The 22445-nt window shown below is 46.9% G+C and overlaps 1 protein-coding gene across 4 annotated transcripts in view; it reads left to right on the plus strand.

Moving 5' to 3' along the window:
* The window catches only part of LOC134483152 (uncharacterized), a 757250-nt gene extending 751807 nt beyond the window's left edge, over positions 1-5443 (plus strand). Inside the window, exons 1-5 of one of the 4 annotated variants that reach the window (XM_063278405.1) lie at positions 2712-2867; positions 3333-3476; positions 4109-4278; positions 4989-5094; positions 5218-5443. In XM_063278405.1, the coding sequence (XP_063134475.1) occupies positions 2761-2867; positions 3333-3476; positions 4109-4278; positions 4989-5053 (486 nt within the window). In that variant the 5' untranslated portion in view covers positions 2712-2760 and the 3' untranslated portion in view covers positions 5054-5094; positions 5218-5443. Of the gene's footprint in view, positions 1-2711; positions 2868-3332; positions 3477-4108; positions 4279-4988; positions 5121-5217 lie in introns of those variants that run through there. The other 3 variants (XM_063278402.1, XM_063278404.1, XM_063278403.1) reach the window with 3 other exon arrangements.
* Positions 5444-22445: the final 17002 nt, after the last annotated feature.

Below are 22445 nucleotides of genomic sequence, written 5' to 3' on the forward strand. Positions count from 1 at the left end.
CTTTGTCTGAGTATATGTTTGAGGTCTCTCTATGACTGTGCAAAGAAGTAAGAGATAGGGCTGGGCCACAAAATAGGGAAGTACTTGTTCATCCAAAAACAAAAACAAAAAACAAGCAAACAAACAAACAAAAATAGATCTAGGGTTAAATATTGGTGCTAGTACTGAACTACACAGCCAGAAGGTATTTTTCTAAGTAAATAACACAATATTGGGGATGACAATATGATCAAATATCCTACAACATAAGTTTGCAATGTTACCTACATTTTATAAATCAAGTCTGACCACCGTTTTGGTTGTTTCCAATCCTGTCTGAGTGCATCATCATGGGAATCCCAAGGAAAATCAGAAATGGGTTCTTGAAGCTGTTGCACAGGGCCAGTATAGACAAAATACCACAGAGGAAACCTTGATTCTTATCTCAAGGGATCATTCACCATCCCTCTTGTCACATAACTTATGACAAGACGTCACCTTTCCTAAACTTAGCCTTTTTCCCGAGTGCTGCAGAAAGGAAGACCTGGTGTCAAGGGGTCTGGATTCAAACCACAGGACACTGAATTCATTTAAATAGGTGTAGTTTATTAATGCACACACCAATACAGTTCAACCAGAGCAACAGCTCAGAACTGGGTACTGGACATTGCTAGGCCCCGCTCATTGCAAAATCCACTTGGGCTCATGCACAAGTATTGGAAATGCTTCGGTCTATGGGCCCTGACTCAGGCCATTTTACACATAATTGTTCCTATTTTCCTTGAATCTATTGGGTCCTATGTGAAGAATACACTTGGGGAACTTGTTAAGATTAACAAACCTCATAACATACAGAACATAACAGGGTATGTGACCAGCACCACACAGTTCAACGTCAGAGTTTTTTGTTCTTTATTAGTGTTTTTCTTGGCATCCATGATGTGGAGGCGTATTACAGAACAATAGGAAAGAGCTGGCTGCTGTGTAACAAATTTGCTGCTATTAAGGTAGGTATGGGGGCAAGACCTCAGGAGTAGCCCTTAAGATGGGAAGGAGATGATGTGTTTGATAACTGAAAGGAGCTGCCTCAGCTGTGTATCTCTGCCTGCTCAGTGCCCATTCAACATCACTCTGTCCCTGAAGAGGAACTCAAGGTCTGCCCCCTGCTGCCTGTGAGCCAGGAAGAGGCACAGAAAGGCAAGGTCACAGCACTGGTTTCCAATTACTAAGTAATGCTGGATTTCCTTTTTCTTTCTTTCTTTTTTTTTTTTTTGGTTCTTTTTTTCGGAGCTGGGGACCGAACCCAGGGCCTTGCGCTTCCTAGGCAAGTGCTCTACCACTGAGCTAAATCCCCAGCCCCTGGATTTCCAATAATGTACTTGTATACACAAATACAGTGTGGTAAGTTGCAATAGATACTAATCATTTATCACATAGGGCAGCAGTTGATTGACTACAACTAATTCTATTAAAAAAAAGAAACCTTGCTCTTGTAGAAATATACAAAGAAATATCTAGGATGGTGGGGGATGAATTCTGCCATGGACTGAACTTGTGGAAGTGTGGTTAGGAGAAAGATGCATGGTTAAATAGCCCACCAGGTTCACATTGTGTCAACTTGATTTAATCTAAGGACAAAGAAGTGGAGTATCTCTGATGGCTTTCTTCTAGTCCCTTTAAAGCATCACTGGGGTTTGAACTCAGAACTTCACACTTCTTGATGGGGCAACTACACTCAAGGAAGCTTAAGATTTTCATAGGCACAGTATTATGCTATATATACAGAGTAGATAATACTAAGATGTTCAGATGGTGATGTCCATTTGTATGCACTCTTAATGTGGACCTAAAAAAAGAGAGATCAAGGTCCTTAAAATAGAAAGATCAGTTCCAGTTGTTTTCTACCATTCCAAACAGAACGACTGGTAGGGAGAGAATGGTAAATAATCGAGAATTCGTAGATGATGCTTTGAATGAAGTGTGGATTTCTGTGCTCATTTAAACAGGGTCTCAAGTATCACATGTTGCCCTCTACCTGGCTGGCCAGGATCACTTTGAGCTCAGATAAACCTTCTTTCACTTTGCAATAAATAGGCTTATAAGAGTGGCCTCCAAGGACTGTGCAGACACCATTAGCCTTTCACAGTTGAGGTGTGTAACCCACAACTATAGTTTTACCCATGTTTTTCCATGTCTACCAGCTATTTCAGATTGTTGCTGTTCTATGCCTGACAATCAAGGATGCAGAAAAATAACCTGATGCAGAGTAAGGACATGGTGATCACATGGTGCCTCTTCCGTACGTTCTGGATGAGGTTTGTTAAAATTCCAATATTGCAAAAAGCTTTATATAGGGTCCATCACATTAAGGGTCACTATGCACTGTTCTATCTAAAATGGCCTAATCAGAACTGAGTCCCATATAACACTTCCTGCAATCCTCATATGAGAAGCTTGAGCTTTTAGTTTTGACTTTTTCTTTTCTCATTCTTTCTTATTTTTTGCTATATAAGTTGAGACAAAGATAGTTAAGGCCATGAATTTTCTCTTGGTCTCTATAGAGTAGTGGGAGAACTGAGATCCCCTGAGGAGGTCTCTTAAGCATAGACCAATCGCCTAGCAGTGACACTGGGTTCCTGGCTTGTTTTCCTGTTTAGGCCTCACTGAGGTCTACGAACACTCTATGCATTCTCCCCATGCAGATTCACTTGTGTTCTTCTACCTACAGACGCTGGGAGAGAAACATCATCCCCTGGCACTGACCTAAGCAAGAATCAGGCCATGAAGGAAAAGGAGAGGCTGATTAAAGAGCTGCAGCTCATTACCGAGGAGAGAAATGACCTGAGAGATCGCCTGAGGTTTCTGACAGAGAGATCCATGAAGAACAGGTATGAATTGCTCCAAATGCTCTTGTTTCATTCCTGGGTCTGCAAGGTCACCTTCTTATCCTATTAAGGTTTTGGGTTCTAGAAAGCTGTGCCTCCCTAACCACCCTGTGCTAAACCTCACCTCCCGTATAGTGGAGATTCAGAACCTGACCCTTCCTGAGAAGTGAGATTGAAAATGGACTCATCTGCTTCCATTTATTTAAAAGCAGAACTTGTGGTCTGAATGAAGAATTCAGGGATAAAGTCAGGGAGAGTGAGTGCCCAGTGTGCATTTGCAAAGCCCTTGACAGCTGGTGGCTTTGCAAGATTGTAATTGCAGTGAGTTTATGGTGAGTCTCTGTACTTGCTAGGCAGGGGACTGAGTGCTGGAAGATCCAGGCAGCAGCCTGGGGTAATATAGGACCCACCCTGAGTTCGTGTATTCCTAAATGCCGATGTTCATTGTATTCTATCATTTGGGGACAGGCCACACTTCAGGCCAAATCCATATTATGAAGACCTGGAGAGAATGGAGGAGGCGGTCATGTCAGTTCTGCACAACTTAGAGATGGAGAACACTGAGGTCCATGAGAACAACCATAAGCTGAAGAAGGAGATTACCTTCTCTAGGTAAGTCCTGGTCAGAAAGGCTATCACTTGTGGAATGGCCATTTCTGACTTTCTTTGTTCTGGATTGGACGGTCTTCAGCTCTGGTTCTATCTCTTGTGCTATTTACCCATCAGTGTTCCAGGGTCATTAGGACTCAGTTTTCAGTTCCATAAAAGACTGTTCCTCATCCCAGGATTGTCTAGGCATCTTCAGAAGGCTCTAGAGACAACAGTACTGATTGAAGTCAGCAGAAGGTTATTAGGCTGACCTGGACCTATGGTGTCACACCAGGTTTTACAAAACTCAGTGCGTGGACCACATGGTTAGCATGACCTTCTCTTGGTTCTACTGACCTCTTTTGAGGGTGTTGGCCCAGTACTAATTGATGTTGCCCCCATGCATTGGGGTTTCATGGATAGTTGTAGATCCATGTTCTTTCTCAGAGGTGTGGACACTAATTGGTGTCAGGCCAAGCAAACAATTTATTCTTCCCCGAATTAACTCTTTATGGTTTGTGCAGCAGCCTTATATGTATCAAGATGCATTTTATTAAGTCTTCATGGGTATGTGGGACCTGGTAGAGTTAGTGGGACTTGGGAGTAGGAATGGGAGAAAGGGCCAGCATGATCTTACTATGCAGATGTATTTCCAGAAACCTGCTCAGCCAGCTCCTGATGGAGAACACATGTAGGAAGAAGTTGGTCCCACCGAAGCAGGGGAGCAAGGGGGTACATCTTGATTGTGCACTGAACCAGAAATATTTGGTTGACTTCAACAAGAAAGATAAAGATAAAGATCAATGGCCAGAACCAGCATTATCAGGTAGGGACTGTTAGCTTAACAATATCTGATAAAATTTGCCAATTTGATACATCTTTGCTTCTCTTAGCACCTTTCTAATTTACACTCACAACCAGCCAACCACCTCATGTAATGGAATTGTTCATTGCTCTGCCTATGCACAAGTATTCTGGGAATGTAACCACTTTTCAGAAACTGAATTATTGTGCAAGCATATTTTGCTGCTCTTTTTGAAGCTGCATTATAGAAATGGTGACAGATCAATAACATATCACATTATTGCATATCCATGTGATAGATTGGATCCTATGTAGAGTTTTGAACAATTTCTTGGTTCTTTGACAAATGACACTCTGTGGTCATGTGACCTCTTGTGTAGGAAGCACCTTTGGGATAAGAACCAAGTGCAAATGTCAAATTAGTACTTGTCATTGGCTTTAACCTTGGTGACATATGGACGTCTCCTTTCTTCCTGCAACCTGATGAGGTGTCTTGCCATTGCCCTGTTCTCGGTTTGCACTGGTATAAGTCTGGGTCCCATATTGGCAGCCCACATTACTGTGAGGCTCTCTGGAGATTTTGCCCTGCCCACAGAGTTAGCAACAATGATATCACTTAAAATGTCCATGTCGACTGTCCAATAGAACTGAGGTGGTAGAAGGCAGCATTCTGACAGCTGGCTTGCATTTCCCCACCAAATCAGTATCTGAAAAACTGCCTTCCTCTCCCAGGTCTCAGAAAGTGCAAGAGAGCTGGAATTGGACACACACCAGTAAGAGAGCTTCCTGAAGAATAAGTTGCTTTCTCAGGAGTCCCTGATGACCAACATCCTGAATGGTAACAACATTTTTTGTATAAGTATTCATCCTCTGAGTTAATTTGTCATTTCTTAGAGACCCTAAATTTATATACCACTAAGCCAGCCTGACTGATTGAGGTCTTACTCACTTTCTTCTTCAGAAAACAGCACTTGAGAGACAACTTGGGGGATCGCCTTTCATTATGTGTGCTAGAGGAGAAACAGCAATACATCTGTGCTTCTAAATGTTCGTTAAGAATATGATTTTAGAAATATTTTTGTTATGATTTTAATTGAAGTTTTCTTTTTGTTGTTTCATATTTATATGTTCTTGTTACTATTTTTACTTTCAAATATTTTTAAATATTTTTATTCATTTTAATCCTGTTTTGTTGTAAAAATGTATTTGTTATGAATAAAAATTGAATTCTATCTCTTCACTCTTAAGACCATCATTCTTACTCAAGGGTTCTGTCACCTCCTGTGGACTTAGAACTGACAGCTACAGATGGATCTCTGCATGTTCCATGGATCCTGGGCTAATAAGTGAATTCAAAGTCACCAAGGGGTACTCAGTGTGACAGTGTCTTTTGTGTGGAGAATGTGGCTGTTCCTCGGACACACACTTTATGATGTAATCACTGACACACTTTACCCAATTGTTAGGGTCCATGTGGTTCTTCTGAGAGAGCAGCAGATGCTCTACCCTGTGAGTCATCACCACAGCTCCTGCAGGTGGCTTTTGTTATTCCACATGAGGTGCTGTATTAGGTGGACAGGATCACCTATGATTAAATAGAGAGATCTCAGGAGATGTGTGTTCACAGGGAACTTACTGAGCCATGCGTTCTCAACGTGTTAGGTTGCCAGGCATCCCTACAGGGCTCTGGTGTTCCCACTGCTCATTGTGGGTCAGGATCATCCTGCAGCATCACTTAGTGTCCATATTAGAGCAGATCTTTCACCTGTTATCAATGATGACCATATGTATTCTGCACATCTGATAAAATACAGAATAGAAACTAGCTTCTTGTAGGCCAGCTTGGCATAATGAATTCTTTTGATTGTTAGCAAGAAACTTATCTTTATCTAAGCAGTTTAGGGAGGAACCTCAAGGGCATCCATAGTGAATGTAGCCTGCAGCTGTGAATACAGGTTTCTTTTGGAGAGCAGGCCTGTGGAAGCGCAGAACCTAGGTGGGACAGTTCAAGCTACCCTATTTCCATGGCCAAACTGGGATCTTATTGAGAATGTATTTTTTCCAGGTGACTGATTTCCAATTTGTGGAATTGATCTAACTTGCTGAGAGTGGAGGTGACTCAGAGAGTTAAAGTACAGAAGAACCAATCCAATATGTCCACAAAAGCTTGCTGTCACCCCAGGGCTTTTAAAAGCTCAGCAGCTAGAGAAGCAATGTAGTATTTGGTTACTCTCATGCTTAGGTCTAGTCATTCATTATAAGCTGACCATGACACAAAAAGAGTCATCTGTGTCACAATAGAAACTAGTTGTAACTAGACTCACACCACACTATCACATCACTACCGTATTGAGGTTCTCAGTTACTATCTAAGAACCTGGAAGAGGCCTGGGTCTTGCTACACAAACTCATGATTTATGTCTTCATGACACTGTGTGCTTTGTCCTGTTAATGCTACCATTGGCATACAACACCTTGGATACTTTGTGCTGACATCTGTGACCTGAGACAATAGTTCATGTCATCCTATCCTGAATGAAATGTCCTTAGAGTACAGTGTAGTGGGAGGGGCCTTCTTTTCCTGTGAGATAGCAAAACATTTCCAGTCTTCAGTCAAGTCTGACAGCCATTGTCAGTGCCTGTCTTGAGATGTCCACATTTTCAGCTGAGAGTCTTCATCCAGGCAGCTCTGTAATTCTGTAGAAGATAATAGGTTCCAACCCTAGGATTTAATTCTGCATGACTGTACTTGCCGAACATGCTCAAAGCCCTGTGTTCCACCCTAGCCCTCTGTGCTTTAGAGAAAGAAAATAAAGAACCACATTGCACTTGAAGTTTCTCCTCCAACAAAAGGAGAGCCTGCATAGGGCCTTTAAGTAACTCTAAACCCCAGCTTCCGCCCACAGCTCCCTCCATCAATTCCATGATTGGTGTGTTTTCACTACTACTCACTTTCTTCTGTGTGCAAAGAATGTGCACCATGTCAGTAAAGTGTGTGTGTGTGTGTGTGTGTGTGTGTGTAGTCCCTAGTGAAAACTGTCGAGATACATGCAGACTCATGCTACTACTGTCCCATGGCACCTTGCAGGGAACCCTGAAATGGTGGCTACTTTAATACAGTCTAAACCGGGTGTGAATGGTTTCTGTAAGGTCACCACTACAGAGAGCAGGAAAAGCTTCAGTAGTCACATGAATGTGATCAATCAGTGTTAGTCATGCCCTTCCAGCATGGTAGACTGCAGGTTGTCTGTCCCCATCACTTTGCTCTCTTGTGCCCAAACAATGCCAAGGTCAGGGCCGTTGAGCCGTGAGGCAGTGGCTCACCACCCTGAGTGCTGCCTAAGACCCCTAAGACTGTCTCTTTCGGGTGTGTGCGTGCTGGACACTCATGGATCCTGAGATCTCCGCAGCTGAGGTGTAACAGTACCAGAGCCATTGCAATGTGGGCACACATTTGGTTGTGGAGCTGGGCCACTCTTTGACTTTTGTTGAGTGGAGAGACAACTGTTGGCTGAGCCTTTGGTGAACCGGATGGCCCCTGGCCACGTCAGCAGTCAGCAGTATCAAAGCTGAGAAACCAGTGTTTTATGTTCCATTTTGTCATCGCTGGTCAGTGTTCTGATGCCACAGCACATGGCTGGCCTCAATCTCCCCATGTGGCCACAATCCCTAATTGATATTGCCTCCACTTCCCAAGTGCCACTGGGATTTCTGTAGAACCCCTAAGGCAGCAGCAAGCAGGAGCTCCTGACTATTCCCTCCCTGCTCTCTGGATCTGCAAGTCGTTCTGTGTACATATGGCTATTCCCTCATAAACCCTTGATGCCATGATACCTTAATAAACACTTGAATCATGCCCTGATGGCCAGTTTTCAACTGCTACCTGACACCATCTATAATCACCTGGGAAATGAGGGACAGTCTGGATCAGACTGGCCTTTGAGCATGACTATGCGTCACTGTCTTCGTTGCTGTGGGAGATGCCAGACAGCCTCTTTTCTGATCCTAGAGTCCCTATAGCCAGCCACTTGTCCCCTCTACAGCCAGACCCTACTTCTGCTCCTAGGCACTGTCTTGGACTTCCTTCTCTCAGGTGGCTTCTCTCCTTTGGTTGCTACAGAAACCTGTTATGAGGACAGGAACAGGGAGTTAAGAGTTCAAAGCCATCTTCCCACTGATGTTCTTTCTCAGAGGTCAGTGGGACACTTAAAGAGTTTTGTGTATACATTTTATTAAGCAAGGGACAATCATGCATCAGACACAGGAAACGAATAGCACATCTACCGGACCTCCTTCAACACCTGGGCATCTCTTCTGGCCTGTGCTTCTGTGTGCTGAAACCTGGGGACCAACTTCCTGTGGTGTTTCCCAGGATGACTATGCACATTACTACACTGGCGTAAATCCTCAAAACTCACAAACAGCAACAGGACCGACCGCCACAGGAACGGTTCTCTATCAACAGATACCACAGACCAGCAAGCAGAAGCATGGGAGGGTGGTGCTGTGGTTCACACACTTCTCTTTCCTCACTAGGGCAGGTGACCCGCTGGAGAAAACAAGGAGGCAGCAGGATGGAAGAGGAAAACTACAACCCAGTCCTTGCATTAAACACCCAAGCACATTTAGACTAGAAGAGAGAAGTTTGCCAAGAATGAGGGCCACTTTGGACATCCATCATCAATAGCCCTGGCTGTCTAGGCCAGCATCAGATCCAGCAGTCTCCAGGCCGGTGTCAGCTAGGCCCTCAAGGGCACTAAGAGCATTAACCATGAAAAATAGAACAAGATCTCTGCCTCTTGCCTGCCTGACAGCCAAGCATGTGTATGCCCTGGCAATGCTCACGCTGGGACCCCTGCGAGATATTAAGATATAGAGACCTGATGGTTGATTAGGACCCTGTTCAAAAAGGAAGACACCGGATATTTCCCTCTGGCATCCATATGTGCATGCATGGTTGTAGAAACTGGTAGAACCTCTCTCTCTCTCTCTCTCTCTCTCTCTCTCTCTCTCTCTCTCTCACACACACACACACACACACACACACACACACACACACACATTCAAAGTTTTGAAGAACAGCAGAAGAATCTCTGGGACTCTAAGCCTGACCAGCCTCATCTGTGAGTCACAGCTTCTGTGTGAGAGCTCCTTTGTGTGAGAGGCATAGGGTGACTGAGGAAGGTTGCTGGTGTCCATCCCTGGCCTGCATGTGCATGCATAGAGACATGGACACATGCACATGCTGAGTACCCCTCATCCAATCCTGAAATCTGAAAAAACTGAATTTCAAATCCAGGCATTCTCCTAACCTACACCTTCCCTCAGGAATTGGAGATGAGGCCTTGCAAGAATCCTCAACCAGTGAGACTGGCCCAGACCTTCTGAGATCCATTCTGCCCCAGGAGAACACAGCAAGTGGTATCAGGACAACACAGAAACTCAAGACTCCAGCCTGATGCAGGGACCACCTGCTGGGTTAGGAGAAGACTCAGCATCAGGTTCCTGAACGAAAACATCACCTCTGAACACACGGGGTCGCTGTGGCTATGCCTTCAAGGCATCTTCAGCAGCAGCTTAAATGGACTAGGGATGACTATGGGAATCTGGCTGCAGGGTGATGTGAGAATCCTTTTGCTAAGGCTTGATAGCTAGATGTTGCCACAGAAACCCTTGAACTCTTCTTGGAGTACAGTCCAGGCAGAGGCTGAACACAAAACATTCTGATTATGACCTGAGTTTAACAGATAATCCGGAACCTGAAGGCCACAGGCCCAAAGGTCTGCACTGCAGGGGTAAGGCATCACTGCAGGGATGACCACACAGTGCAGGGGTGAGGTGTCACTGCGGGGATGACCACACACTGCAGGGGTGAGGCATCACTGCAGGGATGACCACACACTGCAGGAGTGAGGAGTCACTGCAGGGATGACCACACAGTGCAGGGGTGAGGTGTCACTGCGGGGATGACCACACACTGCAGGGGTGAGGCATCACTGCAGGGATGACCACACACTGCAGGAGTGAGGAGTCACTGCAGGGATGACCACACACTGCAGGGGTGAGGCATCACTGCAGGGATGACCACACACTGCAGGGGTGAGGCATCACTGCAGGGATGACCACACACTGCAGGGGTGAGGAGTCACTGCAGGGATGACCACACACTGCAGGGATGAGGTGTCACTGCGGGGATGACCACACACTGCAGGGTTGAGTTGTCACTGCAGGGATGACCACACACTGCAGGGGTGAGGAGTCACTGCGGGGATGACCACACACTGCAGGGGTGAGGTGTCACTGCGGGGATGACCACACACTTCAGGGGTGAGGTGTCCCTGCGGGGATGACCACACACTGCAGGGGTGAGGTGTCACTGCGGGGATGACCACACACTGCAGGGGTGAGGCATCACTTCGGGGATGACCACACACTGCAGGGGTGAGGTGTCCCTGCAGGATGACCAGGAAGCTGACTGAGCTCCTCAGGGCTCTCCCTGTCCTGAATGTGCTTCCCTTCTAGGTGAGCACGGCAGCTTTCAGGGTGCTGGAGGCCTGTGTGGGCAGCAGTAGAAACTGCTATCCTTGTTATTCACAGCTGAAACTATCACACAGGGCATTCCAGAAGTGAACACCACCAAAGTGGGGCCTTTCACAGCATTCTGGGTAGGATGGCACAAAGCCCCATGACAATTTCGCCTGTGATCCATACCAAATGTCTGCTGTCAGTGCCTGTCTGTTAGGAGCCACCTGGATGATCCAGGGGATGGTCCTGAAGAAAAGGCTTGGCAAAATAGAGGTCCCCAAAGCCAGAGGAGCAGTGAAGAGGTGCAGGGGCTGTAGACCATGGAGACTGACATATGCTGATGTTAGATACCCAGACTCATCCCTGTGTCCAAGTCTGGATGTCACAGAGGTACCTGGCAAAGGTCCCAACAGTGTCCTTCAGGATTAAGCTGTCTCCCTACTTGCCCTCCACCTAACCCACTTCCTGTGGTTCTGGGAGTCAAGGACTTCATCACCTTTTTTGTTTTCTTGTCATATTGCAGGTACTGTGACTCGACCAGTCTTCCTCCTGCAGGAGACACATCGTTTGTCACAGAACAGGACTGCTGCACCAGGAAGACCCAGAGCATAACCAGGACCCTGCAGTGAAAAGCAGGACTGGCCCTTCATGCTGAATGACAGGAAAAGCACCCGGCCTTCTCTTTGTTGCAGACTGGATTCCTCAGCCTTCCTGTTATGAACAGGGCACTAGTACCCTTCACAGGATACTTAGTGTTTATAAGACATTTATAGAATTCATCTGGTATGTAGGCCATTGGGCTAGGAGCCAGCATCAAGGCATCAAGTAGGAGGAAATACAGAAACATTCTAGGAAGGGACAGCCAGGGGCCAGTGGGATGGCTCAGTGATTGAGGACCAGAGTTCAGATCCCAGCACATGGATGTTCACAGTCATCTGCAGAATCAGATCTAGGGGGTCCCATGACCTCCCCAGCTCCCAAGCAGCTACATGTGTGCGTCTTAGACACTTCTTACTCACCGTGAAACAACCTAAGCCACAAAACATCCCACACCTTCTTGGATGGGCCCATCCCTGGGGGAGTCTTGTGTGTTCTGGGCTTCAACTCTAGGAAAGCTTGGCGCTGTTTTATAGGATGTCTTATTCCTTATATCAGCAGAGAAAGAAAAAAAAGATCCAGTCCTGGAACCCTAGAGGACACTGCCATGATGTCACTGCTGTGCTGGCATAGGCTTAGAGATATCTCCATGATCCATCCGAGTCACCTAGAGCTCAGGGAATGATGGAAGAGTCCATGTGAGTTCGCCCAGAGCTTGCAACCATGAGAAAGCTTGGAAAACACAGGGCACATGTGGTGTTTGATCCGAGTTCAGTTCAACCCTCTTGAGCCTGCAGCTAAGACAGACAGTTACACTGGCCTGAGTGCACAGGCCAGATCTCAGAACCTGTTTGCCAACCATGGAACACTCTGGATCCCTCCTCTCAGCTGGACCTTCTTCCTCTACACCTCATCCACCCAAGCTTCTCAAGAAATGAAGCTACCAGGTTAATACAACCACAAACTGAAGGCAACAAGAGCCTTCAGCCACCCTGTGGCAGTAAGGTCAGTCCATAGGTCTCCTGTCCCTGCACCATCAGTACCTGTGAGAGCCATGGCCACCTATTCCCTTCCGAGGTGAGAACAATTATACCCACAACCTTGCTTTCAACAAATCCTGCCTTGGCTATTGGTGGGACCCTCATGAGACTCAATCTGATGCAGGCCTCCTCAGACACTTTGGCTTCCTTTCTGGCTGCTGGAGCTTGGGCCCTCTGGCCTGGCCTAATGTAGGATCAGCAACATCCAACTCTGTCTGGCCTCAGCCATCCCACATTGGGGGCCCTGCTTCACTCCTAGGTGCATTCTTTTCCCACATCTCTCCAGTCTCTCCCTCATCCCTAATTCCCCTTGCCTCTCAGGCCCAGCCCTTCAGTCTCTAATGGAGACTGTCCTGGAAGGACAGGAGCCCCTCCCCTGCTGGGCTGTGACAACTCCGCCCTTGGGCTGACTCATCTCTACAGGCACAGCCTGCTGCTCCCCTGCCCCTGCAACCCACTTCCTAGCTCTGCTTCACACAAACACTCTGAGATCTCTATACTGGTTTCCCATTCTATTTTGCTCCCTCTCTGTCCTCCAGAAGTTCTGCTGCTCTCTCTCACCACAGTAGGACCCCACCAAGACACTGCTCCTGACCCCAGCAGCCACCAGCAGCCCAGGTCATGGGGCTACTAACAGCTTTGGCCCAGGACTCAGGGCTCCTTCCTTCTTCAGTATCGAGTCCAGGCTGAGACCATCTGGCCTGCTGCTGGGTCCTTGAAACCCTCAGTCTCACAGCCTCTGGGCACTCTGAGCCCTAGTCCTTATGGCTAATAAGTAGCTGCCCAGTCAAGCAACATGGGCCTCACTGGCTTCCTGGTGTGCCATGATGCTTTCCCTGCATGGCCGGGGATGACTGCATGCTAGGATTATGTCTGGAACTAGACCTGCAGGTAACACCTGATGGGTTGGCCAGGCTGTCCTCCTATTCCTGTTCTCAGGAGATTATCCTGACTAAGCCTCCCAAGTGCTGGGATGAGAAGTACGTGCCACCATGCCAGGTAGGGGTCTTCAGGTGTGATGAAAGACTGGGATCTGTGGTCCTGGTTACTTCCAACAGTGGGGACACCAGTGTTCTGAGCATTCTGTCATCTAGGACTTATATTCCATGTACTTCACACGAACACTGGGAGACTTCTGCACTGGTTACCTGTTCTCTTTGAAACCTGTCTTCAGGTATCTGACAGTGGGAGTCTCCATGAAGTTTTTGTCACCCTGAGGATGTGGCTATATTAATAAGCTCAGGCAGCATGCAAACACAGCAGAGGTTACAAACAAGACTACCAGGCTGGGGCCACTAAGTGATAGAGTGCTCCTTTGGCATGGTGAGGGCCCAAGTTCTCTTGCAACCAACATCTGCTGGGGATGTAGCTCAGTGATTAGGCACTTGCCTAGCGTATGTGAGGTCCTGGGCTCCATCCCTAGGACTAAACCCTCATCCCTACCCTGAACGCACCAGGACCAGGCATCACTGTCAATCCTGAGGGCTTGAGTTTGATCCTCAGGCCCTCTCCGATACAAAAAGAGAAAAAATTCCCCTGATTTGTGTTTGACCCCCACATGTGTCATGCCCGCCCCACTTCGAGTGTACAATTAAGGAAAGCATGAGTAAGTGGTTGAGAGGAACTCACTGCCCTTGCAGGAGACCCCAGTTTGCTTCTCAGCACAAACTGCATGTGACTCAGCAGGTCTCAGGGTAGAACTGGATATGTGACCCTGTGCTAAAGCACTGTCCTGAGTGGGGACTGCAGCTTCTGAAGAGGAATGCAGGCCTGGCCTCCAGACCTCCACCTTCAAGTCCTGTCTTGATGCCCTGGCAAAAGAAACTCCTTCTCTCCAGAGGAGCACTGCACTCAAATGACACCTCAGTGATGAAAACTATCAGTCCCCAAAGGCATGCCACTGAGCAGAGATAGCTTCCGCCATGCACCTCTGCCCATCCCCAGTTTCTCATGTCAATAACTCAACCTTTCATGAAGTAGATGGCAATGCATGAGGTAGGATGATCAGTAGTTTACTGGCCAGTCTGGGCTCTATGAGATGCTCTCCCTGAAATCAGAGCCAGCAAGAAATTCAGCATGAAAGCTCTTTGTAAAGAAGCTCAATGACCCAGAGCAGAGCCTGGGACCCCGCACGGTAGGATAAAGAGACTTCCATGGATTTTCCTCCACCTTCAACACTCATGCTTTGGCATACACACCCCTACAAGGAGATCAATACACATGGAATAAAAAATTATACAGAAACATTAATGAAGACAATGCATACAATGTATTAAAGGATCCTGGGAACACTCACTTAGCACTTTCCTTTTCTTTGTCTTGGGAACAGCACCTGCACCAGAGACTGGAGACTTCCTGCAAGAGAGAGAGGAGAGATGCACTGTTCATTCAGCTGGAGAGCTGTGCAAAGACCAGAGCCACCCGGCTTTTTCTGACAGTGGGAGCTGGGCCCAAGTGTGGGCTGCTCCTACTAGAGGAACCACAGGAAGAGGACCACCTTCCTCAAACCTTCCTGGAAGTCAGAGCAAGGGCTATGGACGTCCCTCAATCCTCAGATGATTCTCTTTCAGCAATGGCTCAGAGCCTGTTAGGACAGAGAGGGACCAGAGCTTCCCCCCAAAGCAAGATCCCTGTCTTATCTGACAGGTATGAGGGCTTAGGGATGGGACAGAGGATGTGACAAGGTTACATGTAGCACAGGGCTAGGTTAGTAAGGCAATCAAAGAGGAAAGAATCCTGGAACATTCCTCATCTGTTCTTTTTGCTCTGTTCGTAGGGATGAGGGGCAGTGTGGGGTAGAGGACTAGGACACAGGACAGCCTTCTCTGCACATGGTTAGCTTTCTAGGCTGCCTGGTCACTGTGACCAGCAACTTTTCAACTGTGCCACTCTACTACCAAGGCTGACACAACTGGTGCACCATGTAGCAATAGGACTTTACTGACTTAGCAACATTTGGAATCACACAATGAGCATGTGTCACAGAAGAGTTTTTTTTTTTAAGAAAAGGATTTTAAAAAACTATTTATTTTGTCCATCTGAGTACGCTGTCCCTGTTTTCAGACACAACAGTAAAGGGTAGTATATGAGAGTAGAAATGGTTATGAGACACAATGTGTGGTTGCTGGGGATTGAACTCAGATCCTCTGGAAGAGCAGTCAGTGGTCTTAAACACTGAGCCTTCCCTCCAGCCCCAGTATATTGCATTTTCAATGTTGTTTGTTTTTATTTCCTTTTTCACGTATGTATGTATAGCGTTTCTGTGAGTACAGGTGTGTGTGTGCCTGTGTAAAGGTCAGGGACAACCTGAGCACAGGTCCTCACCTTCTACCTCTCGTCCATGGCTGTGTATGCTAGGCTAGCCCTTCCCACTAATCCTAGAGACTGTCCACTTTAGGCTCCTATCTCCCTGTGGGAAGGGCTGGATGACAGACACTACTGCATCCAGGTTCATGTGGCTTCTAGGGACCTAAACTGTTGTTGGGCTTGTTCAGATGAAAATAAACACCATTTCACAGCCCTGGCTGGCCAGGCAGCGCACAGGTCTTTGCTGTTCTTGCAGAAGACTTGAGTTCAGTCTCCAGCACCCGGGTCAGTTGGCTCACAACCACCTGAGACTCCAGGTCCAGGGACTTCCAAGCTCTTTCTGGATAAACCTACATGGCAAAAGCAGGGCTGGGAGCTGGAAGACTCTGGTGTTGGCTTCTCCCTGTAGCAGGGGGCAAAACGTGGGCATGTGAGGTAACATGGAACCCTGTTATTCTACAAAGTTCAGAAGCTCCTGATGTCCCTCATGGTGCCCCAGAGCCTGTCCACCACTCATGGAGGCTTCAGGAACATGGCCTTTACCTGACCTGTGTGCACTCTGCATCCTCACTCTCTACCCCCTGCTTTTCTGGGTTGGAAGTCTCAGGTGTAGGAGGCGCCAACCATAGGCCTCTTCCCTTAGCATTTCAGCATTTTACCCACTTGACCTTCACCAGGCATCCTTTGCTCTACACAGTTACCTCAGCCTGTGACCCTCATCCTCCAGACTCTAATGAAGCAAACACCCATGTGTGTGGAGCTCTCATAGTTAGCCAGGGCTAAAGGGGAAGGCAGCAAATCCTTCATGATCTCTAGACTCCTGAGGCCTAGGAAAATGTCTATACCGGTGCTAAACTCATGCTGACCTGTAAGACTACATTTTTCCTTTAAACAGAAGGATGTGTGGTGGTGGTGGCACAGGCCTTTGATCCTAACACTTGGGAGGCAGAGGCAGACAGATTTCTGAATTCTAGGCCAGCTTCCTCTACAGAGCTAATTCCAGGTCAGCTACACAAAAAACAACACTGTCTCCGAGAGTAAAACAAAAAGAGAAAGAAAGAAAGAAAGAAAGAAAGAAAGAAAGAAAGAAGTGAAAGAAAGAAAGGAAGGAAGGAAGGAAGGAAGGAAGGATTCATATTTTGTATACAATGAGATGCCTGCCTGTCTATACCTGAACCACCATGTTAACTATAACTCTTGTCACATCTGTATTAATTCAAATACTGAAGGCCAAATGGTTAAATCTTAATGACTATACAATTGGGGGGTGGTGCTGAAGAGATGGTTGGTTTAGTGGCTAAGAGCAGAAGACCAAGGTTCAGTTCCCAGTGTCCACATGGTGGCTCCTATTAACCTGTAATTGCAATTCTAGGGAATCAGTCTGGACTTCACGGGCACCACACATACCACATGGTGCACAAGCATTTATTAGGTGAAACACTCAGGCCCATAAAATAAGTAAATAAAATATATGGTTAACAGACACTGTGATTCAGGAAGTTCTTAGTGAATTTGGTTATCATTTCTCTCTCCCAGAGACCTGTCTTCCTCATGGCTCAGCCTCCCTGGCTTCTAGGACATTCCCTAGCTCTGTGGAGCATGAAGTACTCAACACCATAAGCCAAGCATTGCAAAGCAAACTGCACCTTTACTACTACACCTTCACCATGGCTGTGTCTAAAGGGAGAGACTTGGAATCCCACAGAGGCAAGGCCAAACCTGTTGGGCTATTTGAGCCCAGCCACTCAATAGTCAGATCTATTCCTGTCTTTGGCTATGGCATGAGGCTCTTAAGACAAATTAATCTGAAGGATCTCAACAGCTATGCTGTTAGACCTCTCATTGCTCTGCCCGACCTCCAAGCTTCGTTTTACTGGCTCAAATTCACACCCGAACTCCTCTCCTGCCTCAGCCACCATCAGCTCTTCTACTCCTCTCCACCTGTGCTCTGAATAATCCACACTAAGGTGGACGTTAACCTCTCCATGGACCTCCAGAGGTATGCTTGTGATTACTCTTCATTGGCTGTTTTGTATGGGTAGGCGGGTTCTTCTAGTCTCATGCAGAACACTGCTCACACATTTTGGATCTTACAACACCCTCTTGATTGAGAATCCTGACTAATGACTGACTGAGCCTTCCATCCCTGAAGCCACCCTCTGTCTACCAGTCCAAGATGAGAATCCCCACCCTAACACCAGGGTGTCCAGTTTCATCTCAGAAGCTAGACTCCGAACTGCCCAATATCTTTTGGATCTCTGCCTCTAATTCTCTGACAAATCGTTCCTATTTTTTTTTTTTCCGGAGCTGGGGACCGAACCCAGGGCCTTGGGCTTCCTAGGCAAGCGCTCTACCACTGAGCTAAATCCCCAAACCCCCCCACCCCGTCCTCTTTTCTTTAAAAAAAAACAAAACACATTTTGTTGTTTATTTTTTGAGACAGGGTTTCTCTGTTCGGCCCTGGCAGTTCTGATATGCTCTCTGTAGACCAGACTTGTCAGGAAACCAGATATCTCCCTGCCTCGGCCTCTTAAGCACTGGGATTACTGGATTTTGCCCGAAAGTTTAATTAAAAATTATTTAGTGGCAGTGCATGTTGGCACATGCCTTTAATTCAATCCATTGTGAGGTAGAGGCATTGTGAGTTCCAGGACAGCCAGGGCTATAAATTAACACCTTGTCTCAAAGAAAACAAGCCAAAAATAAAACAAAAATGTTGCAATATGGTCTTAGGTATGTAACTGAGTCTGTTCTTGAACTCTGAATCCTCCCACTTTCACTCAGGTGCTAATCAGCAGGCTTCTGTCTTGACTTTCACTGTGCACTCAGGGCTGCCAGGACTGTTACCTCTCCCAGTGTAACTCCTGACTCTCTCATCAGCATCATCACAAAACTCCTGCTAAGAATTAAGGAAACCTGAATTCTAAGGAACTCCAGTATTTCCAAAGCTCACTCTAACACAGATGGATCCTATGCTGAAGTAAAATGGTGACAGCTGGAGGTCTTAATTCCAGGACTTGGGACAGAGGGGTGGGAGGATCTTGAATTCAGGGTTGCTTTTACCTTACAGTGTTGGTTAAAGCAGGTTTGTGCTGCTACAAGATACCCTGTGTAAAACTATACCAAACACACTTAAATGAGACAGAGGGGTTTGAGTGGGCACAGATGGGAAAGCTGGGCACTTTGTGGCTAAGCCACCTGCTGCCAGCACCAAAGTCCATGCACAACCCCGATTCTGAGCTGCGTCTGGGACCCTGCTCAGGAGAATGCAGCAAAGTAGCTCAGATCCAGGGCTTTTGGTCTAAGAGGAATTCAGGCAGTCACTCTTTGGATGCCAGTTCTCCAGCTCAACTGCCTGTCAGCACAGGATCTGGTCGTAGTCATGGCTTGACACCCCTAAATTCCTCCCAGCTATGCTCTGAACTCACCCTGTGCCCTGTTCTGATGAATCTGCCATTCTCCACGGGAGTAGCCTCAAGAAGTCCCTCTCATGTGAAGCTCCACTCAGAGTGCACTAAACACTGCTGGGGAGGGGCGTGGCCAGCAGAGCACCCACCCCTTTTAGCTGTAGAACATTTAGCTCTAGAGTGAGCACTACTGTGCATTGTGGAACTTAAGCAGTATCCCAGTCTTGGCCTGGGAAGAGCCATTGACACCCACACTTTCTGGGGCGACATTGTCTCCTGAGGATAGAGTCAGGCCAGGAGCAGCAACTGATGTTCACGAGAGACAAACTTTCTTCACCTCCTGCCCATGCTGGCCCTAGGATCTGGGCTTTTTTGGTGACATGAGTGCTGAGCCTCCCAGGTAGATGGGTTTTCAGGGGTCAGGTGGTGATTGTCACCAAAGATATCCATAAGGATAAGTCATACTGTACTAATTCCCATATTAGATCCCTTCTCACAGGTCACAGAGGCCATAGTGGGTCCTAAATGTGGAGTCAGGTTCCTGTGCACTTTTGAGGAGACTGGTCAGACGTTTAGGCTTCGTGATATTTTGTTGGCATTATTTTGGGGGGATTTTATTTTTACTGTTGGGGCCAAACCTGGGGCTGCCATGTGGAGGGAAAAGGCTTTGCCATAGCTGTAGATCATCCCTAATTATAAACTCCTGAATTCTCCCAATCCTGGAACTATCTAGGTCCCTCACATGATGCAACCTTTGGGGCATTCCTCACATAGAATCGTGGGGTGGACTGCATCCCAAAGAGAGACAGTGGGAAATGTTCCCCAGTGTCTCCCTGTGGCTGTGACGATGGGAGTGCTGACCAGTGGATGGCAGGCCCCATGTGAAAGCCTTTTGGTTTCTACTTGAGTGTAATCTTCACCATGCCTTTTTTTTTTTTTTTCTTGAAACACAGGTTGCCCTGGAACTTACAGTCTTCCATCACCCTGACTCAGTTTCCCATGACTGGGATCATAGGCTTAAATTACTATGCCCATTTTTCTTTTTTGTATTTATAAATCTGCTAAAAAGCCAGAAGGATCAGGAATGTAAAATGCTGCGGTCCAAGGCATGTCCAACAGGGGATTCTTGACCTAGGAGTATCCAGACCAGTGGTTATTGTGTGGCTACTTCATTCCCATAACAGCTTATATTTGACAAAGAATTCCAAGTTGTGATATCACTGGGCAGCAGGCGATATCCCACACAGCAGGACTGACTCAGGTTGTAATTAAGGCTGGAGAAACTTACTAGGACCCTGGTAATCCTACCACCCTGGGGCCTTTAGATAGCCTTAATCTGATCTTCCCCCCTGTGCTATGAATCAATTGCTCTTGAAGGTAGATTTGAATTTACAGTCACTGTGAGGCAGGAGAATTAGGACCCTACGGTCACTCTGGGCTCCATAGGAAGAGCCTGTTTCAATAGTAAAAGAGGTCACCTGTGAGTTCTTACTGTCTTCCCTGAGGCCTTCCTGCTGGAGTTAGACTAGCTGTCTCACCAATTGAAGTAGAGGGCAGAATGCTGGTGCCTTCTATAGTGAGGACTAGTGACAGATAGTCTATGGAAATTCTAGAAAGGTCTACAAGTATTTATGTCCTGTGCATGGGAACTGCTGGCTTCCCTGTGTCCTTTGCCTTTATTTTGCAGTCCATGGGGCACCTGGAAATGTCCCCAAACCAGGCTGTACACAGGGCCTGTCCCGTGACTCTCACTTGCACTCAGCCTGCCTGATAGTCATAGGTCTGACAGAGCCCTGACACCTGCAGAGACCACTATAAGGGACCCTGCAATCCCCATACTGCCCATCAGTGTCTATAATGTCCCTATATGACACTGAGACGGTCTAAGCTCCTTCCCATCTTTATGCTTCATCAGAATCTGACCATTGCTACTTTTGCTCCTCTCATACCCACACTAGAAGCCCTGTACCCACACTAGTCCCAGCTGGCCTGTTGCCTACTGACATCTCATGGACTCTGCCCCAATATTCCCTCTTTGCCTGGGTCCCTGCAACTGTGTCCAGTTCTGGCTGCTTCCCTGCCTCCCCTCTTCCATTTTCCAAATGGCCACATTGACACATGGGTTTCTGGGTCTCCCACTCCTCGGATGCTGGGAACAGGTTCATTCTCTGCTGTTTGAATGGTTGTCCTAACACTGGAGGACCTTGCTTCATGCAGTGGCAGTCAAACCTGGTGCTGATCGTGTCAGATCTGTCCAGGCTGTCTGTGTGACTGTGGCAATGCGCCTCTGTTTTGGCTGAGTGTTATTTACCTCCCTCATGGCCATGTGATAACCAGACCATGAGCCTGTTCATTGTTTGGAAAGAAGGGTGTGGAGGACATATGCTCCTCATCCTAGCATTAGTGGAAAAAAGACATAGGTAGATGATGCATTCTAGACCATCCTGGGCTATAGAAACTCTGCCTCGAAGAATGCAGGTGGAGCAGGGCTGGGATTCAGTTGGTTGCCTAGCAGCCTACCACATTGAGCAGGCACTGCTCAACCACCTGTACATACACATCTCCTGAGATCTCTCTCCTAAATGGGAGGTGATCGTGTCCACCTAGTACAGCACATGCCCTGGAAGGACAAAAGCTACCTACAGGAGCTGTGGTGATGGCTCACAGGTTAGAGCATCTGCTGCTCTCTCAGAAGAACCACATGGTCCCTAACAATCATCTACAATGGGGAATGCTATTCCCTCTTTTGGATCATGAGGGAAATGCACTCAGGAGTGGCCCAGACATACATTTGAAAAAAAAAGATCCATTGAGTTAAATGATAAAAATAAATATAATCAGCAACAATAAAAAACACAGCATATGAATGATCAAGTGAAACAGCACCTATAAAAACCTATTTCCCAAAATGACGTTGATGGTCATTATCTTTGTGGTTTAATACTAATGCTGTATTGTAAGAAAAACTGAGGCACATGGTTCTCGATTAGGATTATTCTATATTCCTTTGTGTAAGTTGTCATTTTTTCTGCAGCTCTACAGGCATGAGTGTGTGTTACTCAATATCTGGTGCACACAGTCAATAAGGAATGTGTGTTGTAGACTGATATAGACTAGGATGAGCAGAACACATGACAGCATGGATACAGTATGTCAGTGATTACATCATAAAGTGTGTGTCCATAAAAAAAGTCACATTATCCACACAAAAGACACTATCACCCTGTGTACCCCTTGGTGGCTTTGAATTCACTGGACCATGCAAAGATCCATATCCAGCTGTCAGTTCTAAGTCTACAGGAGGGGAAAGGACC

This window comes from Rattus norvegicus, chromosome 19 (genome assembly GCF_036323735.1).
Source record: "Rattus norvegicus strain BN/NHsdMcwi chromosome 19, GRCr8, whole genome shotgun sequence".
Lineage (NCBI taxonomy): Eukaryota > Metazoa > Chordata > Mammalia > Rodentia > Muridae > Rattus > Rattus norvegicus.